General features: G+C 36.1%; 1 protein-coding gene across 1 annotated transcript in view; it reads right to left on the bottom strand.

Moving 5' to 3' along the window:
- Nucleotides 1–7,543: 7,543 nt before the first annotated feature.
- POLQ (DNA polymerase theta) overlaps nucleotides 7,544–25,552 on the bottom strand; it is a 143,702-nt gene continuing 125,693 nt past the window's right edge. The window contains exons 27-30 of the mRNA XM_053565718.1: nucleotides 25,147–25,271; nucleotides 14,239–14,392; nucleotides 9,068–9,183; nucleotides 7,544–8,595 (exon numbers count right to left, since the gene is read on the bottom strand). Coding sequence (XP_053421693.1) covers nucleotides 8,482–8,595; nucleotides 9,068–9,183; nucleotides 14,239–14,392; nucleotides 25,147–25,271 — 509 coding nt within the window. The 3' untranslated portion in view covers nucleotides 7,544–8,481. The remainder of the gene's footprint in view (nucleotides 8,596–9,067; nucleotides 9,184–14,238; nucleotides 14,393–25,146; nucleotides 25,272–25,552) is intronic.

Below are 25,552 nucleotides of genomic sequence, written 5' to 3' on the forward strand. Positions count from 1 at the left end.
GATCAAATTACAACTTCTATAGTGATGAAAGGATTAAAAATGTCCACTGGACTTTTGAAAAACTTGATACCCAAAATTCTACCAGGCTTATCAATATTCTCAATGTGAATGGTTTAAATTGTCCTCTAAAGAGGCACAGGTTGACTGATGGGATACAAAAACTCAGGCCACATATCTGCTGCATACAAGAATCTCATCTTACCTTAAAAGATAAATATAGACTCAGGGTGAAGGGATGGTCATCTATAATTCATGCAAATGGCAATCAGAAAAAAGCAACTGTTGCAATTTTATTCACAGATACATTAGGCTTTAAACCAAGAAAAGTAAGGAAAGATAAGGAGGGTCACTTCATATTTGTTAAGGGTAACATTCAACATGAGATTTTAATTATTAATATTTATGCACCCAATTAGAATGAGCCTCAATTTATAAGAGAGACTCTAACAGACACTAGCAACTTGATTTCCTCAAGCACCATAATAGTTGGAGATGTTAACACACCTTTGGCAGTGTTGGATAGATCCTCCAATAAGAAACTCAGCAAAGAAATTTTAGACTTAAACTTAACCATTCAACAATTAGATTTAACGAACATCTACAGAACATTCCATCCTAACAAAACTGAATACCTAAGTGGCACCAATAGTTCAAGTGTCTAAGGCACCAACCACATACACCAGAGCTAGCAGGTTCAAATCTGGCCTGGGCCTGCCAAACAATGGCAACTACAACCAAAAAATAGCTGTACATTGTGGCAGGCGCCTGTAGTCCCACCTACTTGGGAAGCTGAGAAAAGAGAATGGCTTCAGCTCGGGAGTTTGAGGTTGTTGTGAGCTGTGACACCATAGCAATTTACGCAGAATGATAGCTTGAGGCTCTGTCGCAAAGAAAAAAAAAAACCCCGAATACACATTCTTCTCATCAGGCCATGGAACATCCTCCAAAATTGATCACATCTTAGGTTATAAGTCTAACCTCAGCAAATTTAAAACAACAGAAATTATTCCTTGCATCTTTTCAGACCATCATGGAATAAAAGTTGAACTCAGTAACAACAGGAATCTGCACACTCATACAAAAACATGGATACTAAATAAGCTTATGCTGAATGATATCTGGGTCATAGATAAAATTAAGAAGGAAATTACCAAATTTTTGGAACAAAAAAATAATGAAGACACAAATTACCAGAACTTCTGGGATACCACAAAAGCAGTCCTCAGAGGGAAATTTACAGCATCGCAAGCCTTCCTCAAGAGAATGGAAAGAGAGGAAGTTGACAACTTAATGGGACATCACAAGCAACTAGAAAAGGAAGAACATTCCAACCTCAAACCCAGAAGAAGAAAAGAAATAACCAAAATTAGAGCAGAATTAAATGAAATTGAAATCAAAAGGATTATACAACAGATCAACAAATCAAAAAGTTGGTTTTTTTGAAAAGGTCAATAAAATAGATAAACCTTTGGCTAACCTAACCAGGAACAAAGAGTAAAATCTCTAATTTCATCAATCAGAAATGACAAAGATGAAATAACAACAGACTCCTCAGAAATTCAAGAAATCCTTAATGAATATTACAAGAAACTCTATTCTCAGAAATACCAAAATCTGAAGGAAATAGACCAATACTTGGAAGCAGACCATCTTCCTAGATTTAGCCAGAATGAAGTGGAAATGTTGAACAGGTCCATATCAAGCTCTGAAATAGCATCAACTATACAAAATCTCCCAAAAAAGAAGTCTGGGACCAGATGGCTTCATATCAGAATTCTACCAAACCTTTTCAATTTTGATATGAGGACAATTAATGACAATTAAGGTTATGGGGGGGGGGAAGCAGAAAGAGGGACGGAGGGAGGAGGGTGGGGCCTTGGTGTGTGTCACACTTTATGGGGGCAAGACATGATTGCAAGAGGGACTTTACCTAACAATTGCAATCAGTGTAACCTGGCTTATTGTACCCTCAATGAATCCCCAACAATAAAAAAAAAAAAATTAAAAAAAAAAAGAGTAACATATTACTATAGTAAGTATCTATATTAATTAACCTTTTCTGAAATATAGAAAAAGAAGGAATACTACCCAACACATTCTATGAAGCAAACATCACCTTGATCCCCAAACCCAGAAAAGACCCAACAAAAAAAGAAAATTATAGACAAATATCTCCAATGAATATGGATGCAAAAATATTCAATAAGATCTTAGCAAACAGAATCCAGCAACACACCAAACAAATTATGCACAATGACCAAGTGGGTTTTATCCCAGGGTCTCAAGGCTGGTTCAATATACATAAATCTATAAACATAATTCATCACATAAACAAAATAAAAAACAAAGACTATATGATTCTCTCAATTGATGCAGAAAAAGCTTGATAATATCCAGCATCCTTTCATGATCAGAACACTTAAGAAAATAGGTACTGAAGGGACATTTCTTAAACTGATAGAGCCCATATACAGCAAACCCACAGCCAATATCGTATTGAATGAAGTTAAATTGAAATCATTTCCACTCAGGTCAGGAACCAGGCAAGGCTGCCTATTGTCTCCACTGCTTTTCAGCATTGTAATGGATGTCTTAGCCATCACAATTAGGCAACAGAAGGTGATCAAGAGTATCCATATAGGGTTAGAAGAGATCAAACTTTCACTCTTCACTGACGATATGATTGTATATCTGGAAAACACCAGGGATTCTACTACAAAACTCTTAGAAGTGATCAAGGAATACAGCAGTGTCTCAGGTTACAAAATCAATACTCACAAATCTGTAGCCTTTATATATACCAACAATAGTCAACATGAAAAAACAGTCAAGGAATCTATTCCTTTTATAGTGGTGCCAAAGATGATGAAATGTTTGGAAATTTACCTAACAAAGGATGTGAAAGATCTCTATAAAGAGAACTATGAAATTCTAAGAAAAGAAATAGCTGAAGATGTTAACAAATGGAAAAACATACCATGCTCATGGCTGGGAAGAATCAATATTGTTAAAATGTTCATACCACCCAAAGCAATATACGATTTTAATGCAATCCCTATTAAAGCTCCACTGTCATACTTTAAAGACCTCAGAAAAATAATACTTTATTTTATATGGAATCAGAAAAAACCTTGAATAGCCAAGACATTACTTAGAAATAAAAACAAATCAGGAGGAATCACGTTACCAAACCTCAGATTATACTATAAATCGATAGTGATCAAAACTGCATGGCCCTGGCACAAAAACAGAGGTAGATTTATGGAACAGAATAGAGAACCAAGAGATGAACCCAGCTACTCAGCATCATTTGTTCTTCAATAAGCCAATTAAAAACATTCAGTGGGGAAAAGACTTCCTATTTAACAAATGGTGCTGGGTGAACTGACTGGCGACCTGTAGAAGACTGAAACTGGACCCACACCTTTCACCATAACAAAGACAGACTCTCACTGGATAAAAATTTAAACTTAAGACATGAAACTATAAAAATACTAGAAGAAAGTGCAGGGAAAACACTTGAAGAAATTGGCCTGGGGAAATATTTTATGAGGACAACCCCCCAGGCAATTGAAGCAACACCAAAAATACATTATTGGGCTTTGATCAAACTGAAAAGTTTCTTCATAGCCAAGAACACAGTAACTAAAGCAAGCAGACAGCCCTCAGAATGGGAGAAGATATTAGCAGAAACATAAACCTATGTTTCTGACATAGGTTTAATAACCAGAATCCACAGAGAACTCAAATGTATTAGCAGGAAAAGAACAAGTGATCCCATCTCAGGGTGGGCAAGGGACTTGAAGAGAAACGTCTCTGAAGGAGACAGGCGCACGGACTACAGACATGAAAAAATGCTCATCATCCTTAATCATCAGAGAAATGCAAATCAAAACTACTTTGAGATATCATCTAACCCCAGTAAGATTAGCCCACATCACAAAATCCCAAAACCAGAGATGTCGGCGTGGATGTGGAGAAAAGGGACCACTTCTGCACTGCTGGTGGAAATGCAAACTAATAAGTTCCTTTTGGAAAGATGTTTGGAGATCACTTAGGCATCTAAAAATAGGCCTGCCATTCCATCCGTCAATTCCTCTACTACGTATATATCCAGAAGACCAAAAAGCATTTTATAACAAAGATATTTGCGCCAGAATGTTTATTGCAACCGAATTCATAATTGCTAAGTCATGGAAGAAGCCCAAGTGCCCGAGGACCCATGAATGGATTAATAAATTGTGGTATATGTACACCATGGAGTATTATGCAGCCTTAAAAAAGATGGAGACTTTACCTCATTCATGTTTACATGGATGGAGCTGGAACATATTTTTCTTAGCAAAGTATCTCAAGAATAGAAGAAAGAGTATCCAATGTACTCAGCCCTACTATGAAACTAATTTATAAGCACCCACACTTCCATATGAAAGCTATAACCCAACTGTAGCCCAAGATGAAGGGAAAAGAGGAGAGGGAGGGGAGGGAGGATAGGTGGCAGAAGGGTAATTGGTAAGACCACACCTATGGTGCATTTTACAAGGGTACATGTTAAATCTACTAAGGGAAGAATATAAATACCTTAACACAATAACTAAGAAAATGCGGTGAAGATTATGTTAACCAGTTTGATGAAAGTATTTCAAATTGTATATAAAACCAGCACACTGCACCCCATAATTGCATTAATGTTCACAGCTATGATTTAATGAAAAAAAACAAACTTGTCAGCAAACATCAAAAAATAGAGTCAGATTCTTTACTACATGTCATTTCTCTACTACTCATTTTTATTATAAGTCTGAAAATTAATGTAGCTTATTTTATATAATTTATTATTCTTTCCTTTTGAGCTTTCCTAACAGTTGTATAGATACTTTATCCCTCTTCCTCCTTGCAAGATTGGCTTCTGGGTTTATAGAAAGGCATATATGACTTCATGGAAGGGGTAGAGGGGTGCTGGCCACTGGGTCAGTCCTCTGTGACTCCCTGTGTAATAGTGGCTGGTCCATTGTGATCCTTGAGCACCTTGCACTGGTATGTGCTGAAGTACAGTTGGTGAATGTATGGTTTGCTCAGTTTTGGTGGGGGGCCTTGTGGTCCTCACTTGCTAACTGAGCCTTACCTAGGCTACAAATTCCTTTTGGATTTGCTATTGTGCTTTGGCCCCTATGTTAATTGTTAATTGTTCAGTGTCTTTCATGACTTGACTTTATTCATGTCACTTTTCCATACTGAGGATTTTTCTTTTTTTATGTAGTCTTATTTTTTAATCTTTTACCTTTATGATTTTGACCTTTCTTTCAAAGAAGGCTTTTACTTCTATAAAGTCATTTTCTCATATCTTCTTTCATAGTTTTAAAAATATTTAGGCAGGCTTAGCATCTGTAGCACAGTGGTGATGGTGCCAGCCACATACACCAAGGCTGGAGGGTTCAAACCCGGCCAGGGCCAGCTAAACAACAATGACAACTACAAGAAAATAGCCAGGTTCTGCACCTGTATCACCCAGCCACATACACCGAGGGTAGTGGGTTCGAACTTGGCCAGGGCCAGCTAAACAACTGCAACAAAAAAAAGTAGTCAGGTGTTGTGGCGAGCACCTGTAGTCCCAGCTACTTGGGAGGCTAAGGCAAGAGAATCACTTAAGCCCAAGAGTTTGAGGTTGCTGTGAGCCACCCCAGCACTCTACTGAGGGCAACATAATGAGACCCTGTCTCAAAAAGAAAATAAAAACAACAACAAAAATATTTAGGCATTTAATCCATGTGGAATTCTTTCTGTGAACAATTGAGATAGGGATCTAATGGGATATTCTTACGCATGGATAATCTATCACTACACCCCTATTTATGACACTTTAATCATTTCTCATGTGTCTGTTTTCTAAATTCTTTAGTCTGCTGTAGTACTCTATTTGCCTATTTCTCTGCCCTTACCAGCCTTTTTTTTTTTTTTTTGAGACAGTCTCACTTTGTCACCCTCGGTAGAGTGCTGTGGCACCACAGCTCACAACAACCTCCAACTCTTGCCTCAGCCTCCCAACTAGTTGGGACTATAGGTGCCTGCCACAATGCCCTGCTATTTTTTAGAGACAGGGTCTTGCATTTGCTCAGGTGGGTCTCGAACCTGGGAGCTCAGGCAATCCATCCACCTGGGCCCCCCAGAGAGCTAGGATTACAGGTGTGAGCCATCACACCCAGCCACAAACTGTTAAATTATTTTTTCTGTATGACGCCCTAACAAACACGTGATATCTTTGTTATTATTCAAGTTTGGTAAATATTTTTTTTTTCTCTAGGTAAGGAAATTATCTAAAACATAAAAAATTCTGTTGAGACTTTGGTGTTACTATAACTTACAGATTAATAAAAATTTTGCTGGCATCACTTCCTCTGGGACACCTTTATCACTTGTGTCAAAATTATTTTCCTCATGTATGTCAATATTTTTAGAGGCCTCCTGCATTTCTTGGTTCACAGCCCCCTCTTTGACCTTTTTATTTTTTTTTGGTTTTTGGCCGGGGCTGGGTTTGAACCCGCCACCTCCGGCATATGGGACCGGCGCCCTACTCCTTGAGCCACAGGTGCCGCCCCTCTCTTTAACCTTTTTAAAATCAGCAGTGTAGTATCTTCAAATCTCTCTGATTCTATTTCTGTTGTTACATCTCCTCCAACCATCTGATTCCCTCTTATAAAGATCCTGGTGATTACCCTGGAATCACCCCAGTAATCCAGCATAATCTCCCATCTCAAGATAACTAACTGAATCTCATCAGCCAAGTCCCTTTTGCCACATTATAACAGATCACAGATTTCAGGAATTAGGATGTGGATGTTGGTGAGGGAGGAAGACACTGGTCTGCCTAACACATTGCCCAACTGTTTTATTTACATAGTGATTTGTTGCGTGAAGAGCTACCAGTGAAATTTGAATTTTATGCAATTACTTTGGTAGCTGAAATGTGGATTATGTTGCAAACTCATTTAAGTAAACAATAGTGACTAGAATTTATGCATATCTGAATCATGCAAAGCAGGGGCTGCCTGTTTAAAGTCCAGCTGATGGGTCAAAAAGGATGAGACAATACATGTGACAATATATGCAGGCCATGGCTACCATGAATGAGTTAGTTTACCCTCATATTTGAAGAATACTTATAGGTAAAGAGAGTAAGCTTTCTCTTGTGCTAGATTTCAAATCTACCAGAATACTGACAGCACTACAGCTTTTTCTTTGAGAAGCATAGTACAGGTAAATATCTTCTACCCACTGCCCCTTCCTCTGTCTGAGTCTCTTTGCATTATACTCTACTTATAAAGTGATGGTCTTTTTTCTTTATTCTGACTAATAAATATAACACCTTGTCTGATAACTAAGAATATAATTAACACTTCCAATGTGCTCAGAGATTATGAACAAGTTATGGAATAAGTCACTTATTTAGTCACTTACTTACTAAAGAGGGGGCTGTGAACCAAGAAATGCTTACTTAGTCTACATACAATTAAAAAAAAACTACTGATATACAGTTTCTCATAAATTCATTTTATTTCAACAACAAAAGGTCAGTTTCACAACACTGATTGGGATTACAAAATACAATCTTTTCCACATTGGTATTTTCACCATGCTAGAAACAGAGAGAGAGAGGCACTAAAGGACTGCCATATTTCCCTTTTCTGGCAGTATTATACTTAACTACAATAAATAAATATTTAACATCCAATCTTATAGAACAAAATACCTCTTGAAGAGGTACAGCTAATTTTACAATACATAAGTACTACAAATATATTCATTGTACAAATTGGGAAGGGAAAAGGAATAAGAAACATTTCAAGAAACTTCATTTCCTAGATACCACCCATACCAAGTCCTACCACTACTTTACAGAAGTCGTAATTTATTAGCCAATACTATTTTAAAATACTATTTTGGTAGTCCTAAATTGATACTGGAGCAAAAAAAAAAGAAAAAAAAAATCACACGTAGTGCCTAACCCTGGTGGTGTATGTGAAACCAAATCCTTATCTGCCTCTGGCTCCTTCAGGGATGTATGTCCTGAGTGTCTGAATCCTGGACAAGCCTGAAGAAGCCCCTGAGGCAGCAGATCCATTCTCTTCATATTCAACCCAAATAGATGAGGACCCAAAGTGCTAAGTGCGTATTTCAAGCATCTGTTTTGAACATGTTTGAAGCCACAATAAATTATAAAAGTCAAATTCATAGCTACTCTTTGAGAGTGAATATAATCATCAAACTTGGTATTTCACTTCCCTCATCCCCCAAAAAAGTTTGTTGACTTTACAGAGAATAGACTCTAAAATACATTTTGAAACTCTCACTATAATATTACTTAACCTATGTCTATCAAAACTTGAGAGTTTATTTTCCTGATAGGTGAAAGGATAATGTCCATTCTTTACAAGGGACATTATCTGCACCTAGCTTCCCTGGGAAGATTTCATCAAGGCAGAGTTATACATCAAAGTCCTTCAACTCTCCCCAACTGGAACCTATTTTCACTTTCACTTTCAGTTTCACAGAAAGTTTTATAGCATTTTCCATCTCATTCTTAACAATCTGAGCTACCTACAAAAAAAAAAAAAAAAAGAGGTTAGCAAAAACTCTCCTCAAAGAATGTTTCCCAACCTACCCACTGAGAAGGTGATAAACCAGATTCTGGGGCTTTTCATCCGGTGGTACTTGAAATGCTACAGTAAAAAATGCCAGGCATCTCAAAGTGCTCTTCACTAATGAGCAGGAGCTTCTGATAATTTTGGCTAGAATACTTGGAGCTTGGATACCCTCAGGACAAGACACCAAATTCTTGTCTAACTTTCCCCCAGATAAAAAATCCCTGCATTAGGAATTTCATTAAAAATGAGTGTAAAACTAAGCACTTTTCACTCCTCTTCTATTTGTAAGTACTGAACATTTCTAGAACCATCCAGGGAATGGGGCAGGGTTCCAAATCCTCATGCGTAGGATGGAAAAAAAGGGATCAGACTGACCTACAACATCTTAGCTTCCCACTAAGTGAACACAAGCATTGCGAAGATACCTGAACAACATCCTCTTCTGCTACTTCATATAAGAGTTCATCATGGAGTTGAAGGATGAAGAAACCTCCTCTGATTGGGCAGAATATCCCTTGCAGTTTTCTTTTTGATAATAATCCTATACCATGAAAAAGTAACAAAACTGATCAGCATTTCACAGTGCCATAGAACAATGCTTTTAAAGATTTCAAGAAACTCTTGAAAACTTTAACGAGATTAAAATACCTAGGACTTAAAACTATCAGGAAAATAACTACTTGCTGATTGCTACCTAGCCTATCTATTAGGTAAACTCAAATCCTTATTAACTTCCTCCCAGAAAGGGGTCTAACAAAGAAGTCAGAAAATGGAGTATGAAGAAATTTACTCCAAACTCTAGCCTAACTTTCTTTTTATTTCAAAGTATTAAGGGAGTACAAATACTTTTGGTTATATGGATTGCTTTAATAATTCTTGAATCCATGGTTATAAGTGTGCCCATCACCCAGATAGTGTTCATTATACCCAAGAAGTAAGTTTAGCACATCCCTAATTACCCCTCTCCTTTGCTTGATTTCCATTGCATTTTATTTCCCTCTATGCATGTGTGTGTTAATCGTTTAGTACCAATTTAATAGTAAGTACATGTGGTGTTTGTTTTTCCTTTCCATAGATAATTATCTTAGGAGCATGGTCTCCAGTTCCATTCATATTGTTACAAAAGATATTAAGTTGTCCTTCCTCAAGGCTGAGTAGCATGCCATGGTATACATATACACATTGTGTTAATCTTCCCACGAATTGATAGACACTTGGGTTGATTCCACATCTTTGCAGTTGTGAATTGTGCTGCAATAAACATTCAAGTGCAGGTGTCTTGTTGATAAAATGACTTCTTTTCCTTTGGGTAAATACTCAGTAGTGGGATTGTGGATCAGATGATAGGTCTACTTTTAGTTTTTTGAGAAATCTCCATACTGTTTTCAAAAGAGGTTGTACCAATTTGCAGTCCCACCAACAGTGTATAAGAGTTCCTTTCTCTGCATCCATGACAGCATTTATTGTTTTTTGGACTTTTTGATAAAAGCCATTCTCAATAAGGTAAGATTATAACACACTGTGATCTTAATTTGCATTTCCCTGATGATTAGTGACACTGAACGTTTTTCATGTGTTTATTGGCCATTTGTCTATTTTCTTTTGAAAAGTTCTGTTCATGCATCCTTACGCCACAGGAAACCTGAACAGTTAGCCAAGGGTGGGATCCTGTGAGAGGCAATAGGGGTGGACTCAGCTGGAGTTCCAGCCTGCTAGCAGATGTTGAACAGAAACTGTAGAGAGAGGGAAAGCCACTGCTGAGAGCCAGATTGTAAATATCAGGTAGCCCCAACACAACAAGCAGACTTTCTGGCTAACTGGGACAACTTCAGCCTGTCTCTAGACCAATGGTTCTCAACCTGTGGGTTGCAACCCACAGGAACTGTATTAAAGAGCCATGGAATTAGGAAGGTTGAGAACCACTGCTCTAGAGGCTTTCCTCAAAGTTGGGATCAGACCTTTGACCCCTCCTGAAATAGCTAGCTTTCCAGCTTTTGTGAAGGCTGAAGGCAAGCTAATACAACCCACCCCTAGCCAGCCTCACCCTCACGCCCTGATCCCTGCTATAGCAGAGAATAAGGACTCACCTGGAAGTTCTAGAGTGCCTGAGTCATTTGAGTGCTCCACCTGAAGAACTAGAACTGGTCACACAAATAACAGTACAGCTTGTTCCTTCTAGCAAGTGCCACCAAATGAAAGGTTGATCAATTTGCACAGCCCTTACAGCGTTTACTGACTCAATTATAAAGGGTATGGTTGATTCTCATCCATTAGCACCACCTATACTGTCTCAGAGATTAAACTGGGTGTGCCAACACAATTGACACTGTTAAGAAGAACATAGGGCTAGGAAATGAGAAAAGATTTCAGAGACTGCATCCTCTCTCATCAAAGAGACAGGGAATCTACCCGCTCACATAGCTCACTACTGCTACAACATAATAACAACTAGCAACTGAGAAAACTACAACTCTAAGGGTATTTTCAATTAAGGCATCCATTCAGAACTTAGACGGTCACCAAAGCACCCACAAACAAAAGCAGAAGTCTTTACCCAACATGTGACACAAATACATCCTTACGAGAATCCTCCCCAACTCAATTTACAAGTGCAATCAGGATTACCTTAATATTCAAACAAGGAAGGGACACAATAATAAAAGAAAATTAAGGACAAATATCCCTTATGAATAAAGATGCAAAAATAGTCAATAAAATACTAGAAAAATAAATTCAACAGCACATTGAAAGAAAAATAATCCACCATGAACAAGTACTTCATCCTAAGGATGCCAAGGATGGTTCAACAGGTAAATCAGTATCATTCAACATATAAAGCAAAAACAAGGATCATATGATCATCCCAATGGATGCAGAAAAAGTATTCCACGAAATTAAGCATACTTTCATGACAAAAAACTTCAACAAACTAGCCATAGAAGGGACATACTTCAAAATTATAAAAGTCATATATGACAAATCCACACCCAACATCATACTGACTGGGGAAAAGCTGAAAGCATTCCCACTAAGAACTGGAAAAGAACAAGGATGCCCACTGTCAATACTTTTATTCAACACAGTGCTGGAAGTCTTAGACACAGCAATTTCAAGAGAAAGAAATTAAGGTTATCCCAATCACAAAAGAGGAGGTCAAACAATTGCTTTTTGTGATATGATCTTACATGCAGAAACCCCCAAAGATTCCATTAAGAGACTCCTGGAATTGATAAATGATAAATAAACTCAGAGAGGCAGCACCTATGTCTCGAGGAGTAGGGCGCCAGCCCCATATGCCAGAGGTGACAGGTTCAAACCCAGCCCCAGCATCCCCCCCAAAAAAAAAAACCTGCAAAAAATAAACAAATAAATAAACTCAGAAAAGTCTCAGACTATAAATTCAATGCATACAAATTAGTAGCATTCCTATATACTAACAATAGTCAAGATGAGGGTCAAATCAAAGACTAAATACCATTCACAATAGCTACAAAGAAAATAAAGTATCCAGGAATATACTTAACCAAGGAGGTGACAAGAAAAGTATGAATTACTGAGAAAAGAAATTGCACATAATATAACTGGAAAAAACATATCATACTCATGGATCAGTAGAATCAACATAGTTAAAATGCCCATACTACCCAAAGTGATTTATACATTCAACGCAATCCCTGCCAACATTCCAATGTCATATTTCACAGATCTAGAAGAAATAATTTTGTTTCATTTGGAATTAGAAAAGAGCCCAAATAGCTAACTAATCTTAAGCAAAAAGAAATAATCTGTAGGTACCATATTACCAGATTTCCAACCATATACTATAAGGCTATACTAACCCAAACAGTGTGGTATTAGAATAGAGACATAGACCAATGGAACAGAGACACTTTAAATATAAAACCATCCACATACAGCCAGCAAACTGATCTTCCATGAATCTGATAATAGCTTACACTGGAGAAAGGAAACCTTACTCAATAAATGGTGATGGGAAAACTAAATAACTACATACAGAAGAATAAAACAGGATCCCTATCTCTAGTCATATACAAAAACTAATTCAAGATGGATAAAAGACTTAAATGCAAGGCATGAAGCCATGAACATGCTAGGAGATAATGTTAGAAAAATTCTTCTGGATATTGGCCTAGACAAAGAATTGATGAAAAAGACCCCACTGGTAATTACAGCAACAACAACAAAATTAAATGGGACTTGATTGAATTAAAAATCTTCTTCACAGACAAGGAAATAATTGACAGAGCAAATAGACACCTACAGAATGGGAGAAAATATTTGCATGCTATACATGCAAAGGGCTGATACCAAGAATCTATAAACAAGCCAAACAAATCAGCAAGAAAAAGACAATAAATCCCTTTAAAAGGTGGACAAAAGACATGAATAAAACTTTTTCAAAAGAAGACAGACAAATGGCCAATAAACATATGAAAAACGTTCAGTGTCACTAATCATCAGGGAAATGCAAATTAAAACCACAGTGAGGTATTATCTTACCTTATTGAGAATGGCTTTTATCAAAAAGTCCAAAAAACAATAAATGCTATCGTGGATGCAGAGAAAGGAACTCTCATACACTGTTGGTGGGACTGCAAATTGGTACAACCTCTTTTGAAAACAGTATGGAGATTTCTCAAAAAACTAAAAGTAGACCTATCATCTGATCCACAATCCCACTACTGAGTATTTACCCAAAGGAAAAGAAGTCATTTTATCAACAAGACACCTGCACTTGAATGTTTATTGCAGCACAATTCACAACTGCAAAGATGTGGAATCAACCCAAGTGCCTATCAATTCATGGGAAGATTAACACAATGTGTATATGTATACCATGGCATGCTACTCAGCCCTGAGGAAGGACAACTTAATGTCTTTTGTAACAATATGAATGGAACTGGAGACCATTCTCCTAAGATAAGTATCTATGGAAAGGAAAAACAAACACCACATGTACTTACTATTAAATTGATACTAACTGATTACTACATATATGCATAGAGAGAAATAAAATGCAATGGAAATCAAGCAGAGAGGAAGGTGGAGGAGGGAATGGATGAAAATTTACCTAACAGGTATAGTGAATACTATCTGAGTGATGGACACACTTGCAATGCTGACTCAAGCATTACAAAGCAATCTATGTAACCAAAAACATTTGTGCCCTTGTAATATTTTGAAATAGAAAAAAAAGATGTATTTATTTTCATAAAAATGTTACTCATGTTAAATGTTATTCGTTAGGTTTATTGTTATTTTAAATGTTAATAAATGTTTTAAAATTCCTTTTAAAAATATCTAATATGGTAAATTTAGTAGATATAACCCACATAAATAAAAGCTCCATGGGATCCTTAATAATTTCTAGAAGTATAAATTCTAGAAAATTGAAAATATTATAGAAATACTTATACAATCCTATATTATTGGTCATTTTAGTTTCCTGCAACTGTCCAAATTATGAGACCAATATATTTGAGAACTGCTCGGAAAGTATAAAATACTTTGCCTTTTCTTTCCTGATACAATTATTCTCACCATGTTGTAGTAGTAGCCTCATCTCTGAACAAACCTGTTCTGTCATTTTGGAGCATACTCTCTCGATGACCATGGGATTTGAAGGTTGACTGGAAGGCCTCTAACTGCTTCTGAATGTTAACTGTGGCTATTTTGACAATATCAGCCGCTGATCCCTGGACTCTTGTGTTGATAGCCTGACGCTCAGCCTATAAAAAAAACAAAAACAGGCATTCAGATATGTCAACAAGGTTTCATACTTGCCTTTAGTGTCCACAAATCAGTGCTCATATTTGTAGCCAGACTAGAATCTGGACTGAGATGCACTCAGCACATCAATTATTAAGCTGTATCCTAACAACTATATAATCCAGGGCTCTAGACTGGGCTGTTTACATGAGGATAAATATAAGGTCAGATTGTTTCAGTTTAGAAATTTTCAAAACTCTTTAGGACACAAAAACCAATCTGCACTCAAAACTGTTTTATAAACATATCTTAAGTATTGTAGTTGTTCTAAATATCACTCTGAAGGATATATTCTTCAAAATACCCTTAATCCTAAGCAGATATGAGTAGAATATCAGTTGTAATGTAGGTTGGAATGTCCTACACACATCCTCCATATCCATGGTCTCTTGGTCCTATGTAGAGTTTTGCCCCATCAGATTTGGGGCCCTCTTGTATGAATCAGAGCTTTTGACAGGCTGCTGAGGCTAATCATTAGCTGCTAATCAAAGTGCAGATCCTAGATTCCTGAGTGTTAAGTTAGAACTTCCCTGAAACAACTGCTGCCAAGGGCTTTTTGGCTGGCAAGCATATCTTCTAAAAATATTTATGGAAGGGTAGAAGAGAGGGTCTTGCTTAATACCAAGATGTAATCCAGTGGTTATCAACCTTCCTAATGCTGTGACCCTTTAATGCAGTTCCTGTGGGTTGTGCCCCACAGGTTGAGAACCACTGATGTAATCTATCAATGACTATCACTCATGGTGCCCCAAAGTATCTCAGAAAATAGGAAGGGTCTACTCAGGGAGGAGGGCCAACATAACTTGAGTTAGTCTCTGAGCTACACCCAGGTTGAAATATATTAATACCTATTAAAGACACAGAAGGTTTTTTTTAAAAAAATAGAAGTTTTTTAAAGTCAAATACTCATTAATCTATTAGAAAGACACTCAGTTGTCACTGTTAAAAGAATGACTGAATTTCACTATTATACTGTTTCCTCTTCTTTCTGGAAATTGCATGTCTCTGTGTAGTAGACTGCAGTTACTGTTGCTATTACTTGCTGTTTTTTTTTTTTTTTCCTGTAAAATTACACAGTCCCACCCATTGTCATGTGATTTGAGGTGTTCCATGTAAAAGAATGATGTTGACTTGTTTTGGACAATTAAATAGTCTTATTTCCTAAGGTGTTAGTTTTAGGGTTGCAACTTGATGGTTTACCAGGCTCCCTTCTACCTTTTGAGGGTTGAACCCAGATATTTGCTCCTCCAAACCCCTTAAGACTTTCACCTTAGGAAATAAGATAAACTGGAAATAGTCCGGCTCTAACAGTGTTGCTTCAAATCATCATCTTGAAATAGGATCAAAGTAATTCTATATTGTTGGTCATTCTAGTTTCCTGCAAGAAGCAAAGGTAAATTCTGGCTCAGCACCTGTAGCTCAGCATCTAGGGCACCAGCCACATACACTGGAGCTGGCAGGTTCAAATCCAGCCTGGGCTTGCCAAACAACAATGACAATTCCAACCAAAAAATAGCTGGGCTTTGTGGTGGGTGCCTGTAGTCCCAGCTACTTGGGAGACTGAGGCAAGAGAACTGCTTAAGCCCAAGAGAAGAGCTTGAGGTTGCTGTGAGCTGTGACACCACCAAGGGTGACATAGTGAGTCTCCGTCTCAAGGAAAAAAAAAAAAAAAAAACAAGGTAAATTCTGTCTGAATAAAAATAGCATTATCATACAAGCTTCAAATTACATCCACAATCTTTCATATACAAGGTTTGACACTCAACAAAAACTAGGAAAACGTGGAATTGAGAAAATATAACCATTTTTATAGAAAACTTAAAAAAAAGGGGGGGCAGAAAGAACAGACTATAAGATACAAATATGTAACTTATCAGACTATTGACTATTATTTAACTTAACCTAGGATAATCATGCTTAACATAGTCAAGAAAATAAAAGACAAAACAGACTATATAAGGAGAGAACCACATACCATAAAATAAAAACAAAATAGATACTCTAGATCTGAAAAATATAATAAAAAAACAGAACTTAAACACTCCTGGGTTAACACAGCAAATTCTGAAAGGCAAATCAATGAACTGGAAAATAAATTGCAAGAAATATTCAGAATAAAGCATGATGAAAAAAGAAAACTATAAAAGATATGAAACATAAGGAATTAAAAAAATAGACTGAAAGTTGATAATAGGAGTTCCAGGAAAAGTAGTAAGAATGTGATAAAGCATGGACTAGTAAGATGGCCAACTAGAGGCAGCTTTCATCAGGGGCTCCTGTCCAGAGAGAAAGATACCAGACAGAAGTGGACTCAGTGAAACTGAAGGTGGGGAGCTGAGCTAAGAAAGAAGATAGACAAGTGCACATGAACCAATACCTGGAAGCATGGCACCTTCCTAGACTCAAACAGAAAAAATTAGAAATTTTGAATATACCTGTATCAAGTACTGAAATAGCATCAACTATACAAAATCTCCCAAAAAAGAAAAGTCTGGGACCAGAGAGGGCTTCACATCAGAATTCTATGAAGCAAATATCACCTTGATCCCCAAACCAGGAAAGGACCCAACAAAGAAAGAAAATTATAGACAAATATCATTAACGAATATTGATACAAAAATATTCAATAAGATCCTAGCAAACAGAATTCAATAACATAAAAAAAATTATACACCAGAATCAAGTTGGTTTTACCCCAGGGTTACAATGTTGGTTCAAGATACATAAATCTATAAATATATCACATAAATAAAACAAAAAACAAAGACCGTATGATTTAATAAAGACCATATGATTCAACAAAAACCATAAGATTCTATGCAGAAAAAGCTTTTGATAATATTCACCATCCTTTCATGGTTAGAACACTTAATAGGCTTAGATGGGACATTTCTTAAACTGATAGAGTCCATATACAGCAAACCTACAGCCAATATCATATTGAATGGAGTAAAATTGAAAACATTTCCACTCAGATCTGTAACTAGACAAGGATGCCGATTGTCATCACTGCTATTCAACATAGTAATGGAAGTCTTCACCATTGCAATCAGGCAAGAGAAGGGGATCAAGGGTATTCAAATAGGGTCCAGAGGAGGTCAAACACTCACTCTTAGGAGTTACATGTTCTTATACCTGGAAACCCAGGGACTCACCTATAAAGCTCTTAGAAGACATCAAGAAGAGATCAAGAGATAGCAGTGTCTCAGGATACAAAATCAATACAAGTCAGTAGCTTTTATATATACCAACAATAATCAAGCTGAAAGGACTCTATTTCTTTTATAGTAATGCCAAAAAAGATGAAATACCTGGGAATTTATCTAACAAAGGACATGAAAGGTCTCTATAATGAAAATGATAAAACCCTGAGAAAAGAAATAGCAGAAGATGTTAACAAATGGAAACATGCTTGTGGCTGGGAAGAATCAATGTTGTTAAAATGTCCATACTACCCAAAGCCATCTACAGATTTAATGCAATCCTTATCAAAGCACCAATGTCATACTTTAAAGAACTTGAAAAAATAGTATTTGTTTTATAAGGAATCAGAAAAAAACTCGAATGGCCAATACATTACTTAGAAATAAAAAGAAAATAGGAGGCATTACATTACCAGGCTTCAAGTTATACTAGAAATCTACAGAGTTCAAAACAGCATGGTACTGGCACAAAAATAGAGATACAGATATATGGAACAGAATAGAGAATCTAGAAATAAACCCAGCTACATAGTATCATTTGATCTTCGATAAGCCTAACAAAAACATACACTGGGGTAAAGATTCCCTATTTAACAAATGGTGGTGGGAGAACTGGCTAGCAACCTATAGAAGACCGAAACTGAACCCTCACCTTTCACCACTAACAAAAATTGATTCTCACTGGATAAAATATTTAAACTAAAGACATGAAACTATAGAACCACTAGAAGAGAGTGCAGGGAAAATGCTTGAAGATTTGGCCTGGGGAAATATTTTATGAGGAAGACCTCCCTGACACATGAAGAAATACCAAAAATATATTACTAGAATCTGATCAAGCTAAAAATCTTCTGCACAAGTAAGGCACTGCAAATAAAGCAAACAGCCTTCAGAATGATTCTGACAAAGGTCTGATAACTAGAATCTACAGACAACTCAAATTAATCAATAAAAAAAGAACACACAACTCCATTTCTTTGTGGACAAAGAGACTTGAACAGAAACTTCTCTGAAGATAACAGGTGAATGATCTACAAACACATGAAAAAAATGCTCACCATCTTTAATCGTCAGAGAAATGCAAAACCACTTTAAGATAACTACTAACTCCAGTAAGATTAGCCCACATCACAATATCCCAAAACTGTAGCGGTTGGCATGGATGTGGAGAAAAGGGAACGCTTCTACATTGCTGGTAAGATTAAAAACTAATACAGCCTTTTTGGAAAGAAATATGGAGAATTCTCAAGGAACTAAAAGTTGGCCTACTGTTTGATGCTACAATTACATTATTAGGTATCTACCCAGATGAACAAAAATCATTTTACAACAAAGACATTTGTACCAGAATGTTTGTTGCAGCCCAATTTATAATTGGTAAGTTGTGGAAGCAGCCCAAATGCCCCTTGACCCATAAATAGATTAACAAGTTGTGGTATATGTATACCATGGGATACTATGCAGCCATAAAAAACATGGAGACTTTACAGCTTGTATGTTTACATGGATTGGGCTGGAACATATTCTTCTTAGTGAAGTATCTCAAGAATGGAAACAAAATTGTCCAAGGTTCAATACTATTATGAAACAAATATATAATCATTTACACATTGATAAAAATGATAAAACACAAATATAGTCCAGAAAGAAGGGGGGGAGAGGAGAAAGAAGGGAGGGCAGGTGGAAGGATAGTGGAGGGAGGGTATTTGGCGGGATCTCACCTAATATGCACAATGTAAGGGTACATTTCAAAACAACTAAGAGTATATGATAAATGTCTTACCACAAAAAATAAGTGACAGTTATGACAATCAGTTTGATTTAAGCATTCCACATTGTATATCAAATCATCACATTGTGCTCCATAAATGTTTACAGTTATGATTTAATAAAAATTAAGTTAAAAGAATATTATAAAGCAATAACTGAAGAAATAACAAGCTAAAAATTTTCTAAAATCAACAAAAGGTAAAAAAGCCACAGATTCAAGAATTTCTAGTACCTTCAAGAAGGATCAATTAAACACATCTTCACACACAGGTACATCAATTAGAAAAACACATTCACACAGGCACATCACAAGAAATCTGCTAAAAACAAGACAGAAAGAAAAATATTGTATTAAAAACAACTAGAGAAAAAAGGTAGAGTGCAATCAAAGGAGTAACAATTAGCTGGGAATTTGGTAGACTATAGCCTGCAGGCCAAATCTGGTCTACTTCCTGTTTCTGTAAATAAAGTTTTATTGGAACACAACCACATTCACTCATTTATGAATTGTCTATGACTGCTTTTGCACCACACTACAGAACAGAGTAGCACAAAGACTTTAATCCTACAACACTTCCTTTATTTGATTCAGGCACTATTAGAAACCAAAAGGAAAGTTCTATCTATTGGCAAAATGTTTTCCTTCTGAAATCTGAGAAAAGGCAAAGATGCCTCTGTTCTATGCTGTCCTACTTCTATTCAGTGTTATCCAACCAAGTAAATCACACTTGTAATCCTAGTACTCTGGGAGGCTGAGGCAAGAGGATTGCTTACGGCCAGGAACAGCCTAAGCAAGAGTGAGACTCTGTCTCTACTGAAAATAGAAAAATTTGCTACCCAGGAGGCAGAAGTAGGAGGATTGCTTGAGTCCAGGAGTTGCAGGTTGCAGTGAGTTATGATGACACTGCACTGTAGCCTGGGCAACAGAGAAAGACTTTGTCTCAAAAAAAAGCATATGAAAAAAAAGCATCCACCAATAAATTACTGCAATTAGTAAATATTATTTGTTAGGTTTCTAAATAAATGAACAACAATGAAAATAATTATATTTCCAAGAAACAGCAGAAAACAGAAAACATAAGAAAAAACCTTTTTAAAGACACCATTAATAGCATTAAAACTTTGTAAATACCTAACTACAAATTGAAAAAAAAGCATCATAGTTTCCCCCAAACTATTTAATGTTATTGATTATTGAAAGAACTAAGAGAAATTAAGAAGGCCTAAAGACCTAAATAAATGAGACAAGTATTTCCTGGGTAATATGGGTTAGCAAACTCAAATTTGTAAATATGTCCACTAATCTCACCTTGATCTATAAACTCAAGGTTATCTCAATTAAAAATCCCAACAATATTTTGTATTTGTACAGAAATTGACAAGCTGTTTCTAAAATTTATATGAAAATACAAAGAACAAAGATTCGTCAAATACTCTTGGAAAAAGAAAAAGAGAGGAACAAGGTAGGAAAACTTACTCTACTACATCAAGACTCATACAAAGCTGTTTAACTGAGGCAGGTGGTATTATCACAGATCTAAATGTGAATTAAAAAGCCAGTCTCAAGAGTACATATGATTCCATTTAAATAAAATTCAAGTCCATACAAAAGTAACCCAGTGGAGATAGTACTGATTTGAAGGGAGCAGAAAGAAACCTATGGGGTGCTGAAAAAATTCTGTATCATTATCTTAATGGTGGTTACACAAGGGCTGTCCAGAAAGTATCCAGCCATGTGTGTCTCTATTTTCATATTACATGGCTGGACACTTTCTGGAGAGCCTTCATATACATACATAAGACTTGAAGCTTTACACTTACAATATGTGTCCCTTACTACTCATATGATATTTCTCGATAAAAATGTCAAGAATAAACAAAATTAATACTATCTCCTCAAAGGCAGACACAATGTGGGAGAGAATAATTTTCACACAAGTAACTAGTAACTTGTTTCTACAAATCAATGAGAAAAAGGTAGACAATAGAAAAGTGATCAAGAAACCTGAACAGGCATTTTCCCATGCAAAAATAACTAAAAGGCTGATACACATTTATAAGGTTGCTCTACCTCACTAGTATTCAAGGAAATATAAAACTATAGGATACTACTTTGTACCCACCAAAATAGCTAAAATTAGACAAGTTTAATAGTAAGTGTTGGCAAGAATGCAGAGCAATGAGAACTCTTACACCCTTCTGATGGGAGGACAAACTGCTACAACTACAACAGAAAACAATTTGGCTTTATCCACTCAAGTTGTGACTATGCAGCCGTCCTGTGACTTGTCTTTACCAACAACCTTGGACAAGAATGTTGAAATCAGGGAGATACACAATAGCTTCAAACTGGAAACCAAATGTTCATCAACAGAAAAATGGATAAATTATGGCATATTCATATAATAGAATACTATTTTAACATGAAGGACTTGCCTACAATTTGAATAAAAGAATCTACATACAAAAGCATACCTACATATGATGCATATAGAGCTCAAACATACGTAAAACAGAACTGTAATGTTAGAAGTCTTGATAGTGGTTATTTCTGGAAAGGCAGCGGGTACTGGTTAGGAGGCTTTAGGGCACTGACAATATTCTCGACTTGGGTGATAGGTACAGGTATAGCTCAGTGATAATTTACTGAAACTTACCTTTGTTTTCTGTGCTTTCTCTAGAAGTATATTTTCCAACACAATGGAAGTTTAAACAAAAACTAAACCAAACAAAAACAAAAAAATAATCTGGCTATATATACATAAAAATATATATATATATTTTTTTGGCCGGGGCTGGGTTTGAACCTGCCACCTCTGGCATATGAGCATATGTAGCCCATTTGAGCCACAGGCGCCGCCCTAATCTGGCTATATTTATTCCTAATTCAGAGGGCTGGAATATTTTTTTCTCAGCAACAACATAATTAATCAATTAGAAATTTTATGTCTAAGTATTTGGCGTGAAAAACCCTTACTTTCACATCTTTAGGGTACAAAAATATTAGCTTCCACAAATTTATATGATTCATTTGCATTAATAAATCTATATTCCATTTTTCATTGTTTATAAATCCCAAGAAATATAATTAATTTCTGTTAGATCAAATCCAAATTTCTCAGTCTGCTATTAAAAGCCTTCTGGCTTTTACAAAAAAGCCTTTTAGCCTTCCAGTTTCTAGCAGGCTCCATCTATCCAGTAGAAAATTATCCACCCGGAAGAGACAGTTCAAATTCTCCATTCCTACCAGGTTGGCTTCTAGCCACTCTTTTTGTGATTATCTTTTTCTCATTTCCAACAATCTAAATTTTATTTATTTTATTAGATCATAACTCTGTACATTACTGCATTTATGGGGTACAACATGCTGATTCTATATACAGTTTGGAATGCTTACATCAAACTGGTTAACATAGCCTTCACCTCACTTATTTAATTGTTGTGTTAAGACATTTATACTCTACTCTTAATATACTTGACATGTACCCTTGCAATATGCACAAGAGGTGAGGTTAATTACCATAACCTCCACCTGGCCACACCCCTCCCTCGCTCTCCTCTTCTCCCTTTCATTCTAGGCTATAATTGTGTCTTATCATTTGTATGAAAGTGTGGGTGATTATAAATTGGTTTCATAATACTACTGAGTACATTACTTTTTCTTCCAATCTTGAGATACTTTACTAAGAAGAATATGATCCAGCTCCATCCATGTAAACATAAGAGAGGTAAAGTCTCCACCTTTTTCTGGCTGCATAATATTCCATGGTATACATATACCACAATTTGTTAATCCATTCATGGGTCGATGGGTACTTGGGCTGCTTCCATGACTTGGCAATTATGAATTGGACTGCAATAAACCTTCTTGTGCAAATATCTTTGTTGTAAAATGACTTTTGGTCATCTGTATATATTCCGAGTAGAGAAACTGCAGGATCAAACAGTAGGTCTACTTTTAGTTCCCTAAGTGTTCTACAAATTTCTTTCCAGAAGGAACGTATTAGCATGCATTCCCACCAGCAGTGCAGAAGTATTCCCTTCTTTCCACATCCATGCCAACATCTGTAGTTTTGGGATTTTGTTCTATGTGCTAATATTACTGGAGTAAAATGATATCTCAAAGTGGTTTTGATTTGCACTTCTCTGATGATTAAAGATGATGAGCAATGTTATCATGTACTGGCACAAAAACAGGTAGACATATGGAACAGAATAGAGAACCAAAAGATGAACCCAGCTACTTATCATCATTTGATCTTTGATAAGCATATCAAAAACATAAATTGGGGGAAAGATTCCCTATTTAACAAATGGTGCTGCATGAATTGCCTGGCAACATGTAGAAGACTGAAACTGGACTCTCATCTTTCACCATTAACAAAAATTGATTCTCATTGGATAAAAGATTTAAATGTAAGACATGAAACTATAAAGATACTAAAAGAGAGTGCAGGGAAAACTTGAAGAAATTGGCCTGGGAGAATATTTTACGAGGAGGACCCCCTCACCCCAGGCAACTGAAGCAACACCAAAAATACATCACTGGGATCTGATCAAACTAAAAAGTTCTGTACAGCCAAGAACACAGTTAGTAAAGCAAGCAGATTTGAAGGTTATGTTTCTGGCAAAGATTTGATAACTAGCATCCACAGAGAACTCAAACTAATTAATAAGAAATGAACAAGTGACCCCATTTCATTGTGGGCAAGAGACTTGAACAGAAGCTTCTCTCAAGAAGACAGGCACATGGCCAACAATCAACAATCTGTTCAAGTCCTACCTTGTCCCTAAAGCTTAATAACTAATATATAAATGATGTTTTTTATGCATTTTTTGTGTTATCTTTTCCAGTAATTGTATTTCCCAGTGCACCAACTATAGTGCCCAGTTCACTTAGAGATTTGGTAAAAGCCTGAGGAATACCCTGCCTGCATGTGCTATGTGGGAGGCTGGAGAGTGAAGAAACTGATTGTTCCTTCATAGTCCCTAACTAAAAGCTCTAGTGCTCTGAAGGAGTAAAGCTCCAGATAGAAGTTTAGTTGAGTATTTTCATCACATACAATGCGTGATGAGCACTAATACACAAAATTATGAGGGAATGGCCACATAAAACCAGTTAAAAAAGGAAGACTTAGACTTTAATAAATATTTAAAAACTCAGATACATAGAATACTTTTATGAATTCCAATGATTTCAGAAAAAAATTAATCATAATTGGAGCAAACATCATCAATAAATCTTAAAAATGATAAAAATAGCCTTGTTTAGTATTTTGAGTATACTAACAACCTCTGATGAGACAGACCTTTTAAAGTAAATAAATGAGTAGAATAAACAAAAAATATCACAATTTAGTGTGTAGCTAATTTCTGAGTAGCATTAGCAATCTGTGATATGACACATCAGTATATGGTACCTGAAACAAAGAACAGTTAGCAAATGTAAGAATTACGTTTATTTGCAACTTATTAGCAAAGCTAATAAATAATTGGCTTATTGAAATACAACATCTTTAAGGGAAATATTAAGTGAACTCATGTTTACATTTATATCCAAAAGACTATGTTCCACAAATAGTGGTATATGTCATCACTTCAGAAATCTTTAGTGATAGTCGACCTTATACATTCAGAAGATCCAATTAATATACTAGTAATCCTTAAAAGGGACACTAGTAGTGTTTAGTCTTTGTTGAAAATGTACATGTGATTAAAAATCCAGAGAAATTTCAACATACATGGGCTTTATGGTAAGGGTTGTTGTCTTTGATTCCTGGCAAATATCTATGTCTTCCCAAAATGGTCTGAACAAATCCATCCCTTTTACAATTCTTCACCGTCTCTCTCATGAAATGATTAATCCCTACAAAAAAGGATAGAAACATTTAATTACAACTGAATTCCATACATCATTTCATTCCCTGGTTTCAATAAAGTGAAATATACCAAAACCCCACAATATAATTATTAACACTAATGTTTCATCAAAACTGTACATATAAATTTTCATTCACTTTTTATAGATTTTTCCTTTTTGAGAAACAAAAGTGACTTCAGAAATGACATAATCTAACCCTATTTTTGTTTTTTAACACCACCAGCACCAAAATGTGAAATTAAATTCTAGAAAAGACCAGGTACCAA

The sequence above is a fragment of the Nycticebus coucang genome, chromosome 16, assembly GCF_027406575.1.
Source record: "Nycticebus coucang isolate mNycCou1 chromosome 16, mNycCou1.pri, whole genome shotgun sequence".
NCBI classification, from domain to species: domain Eukaryota; kingdom Metazoa; phylum Chordata; class Mammalia; order Primates; family Lorisidae; genus Nycticebus; species Nycticebus coucang.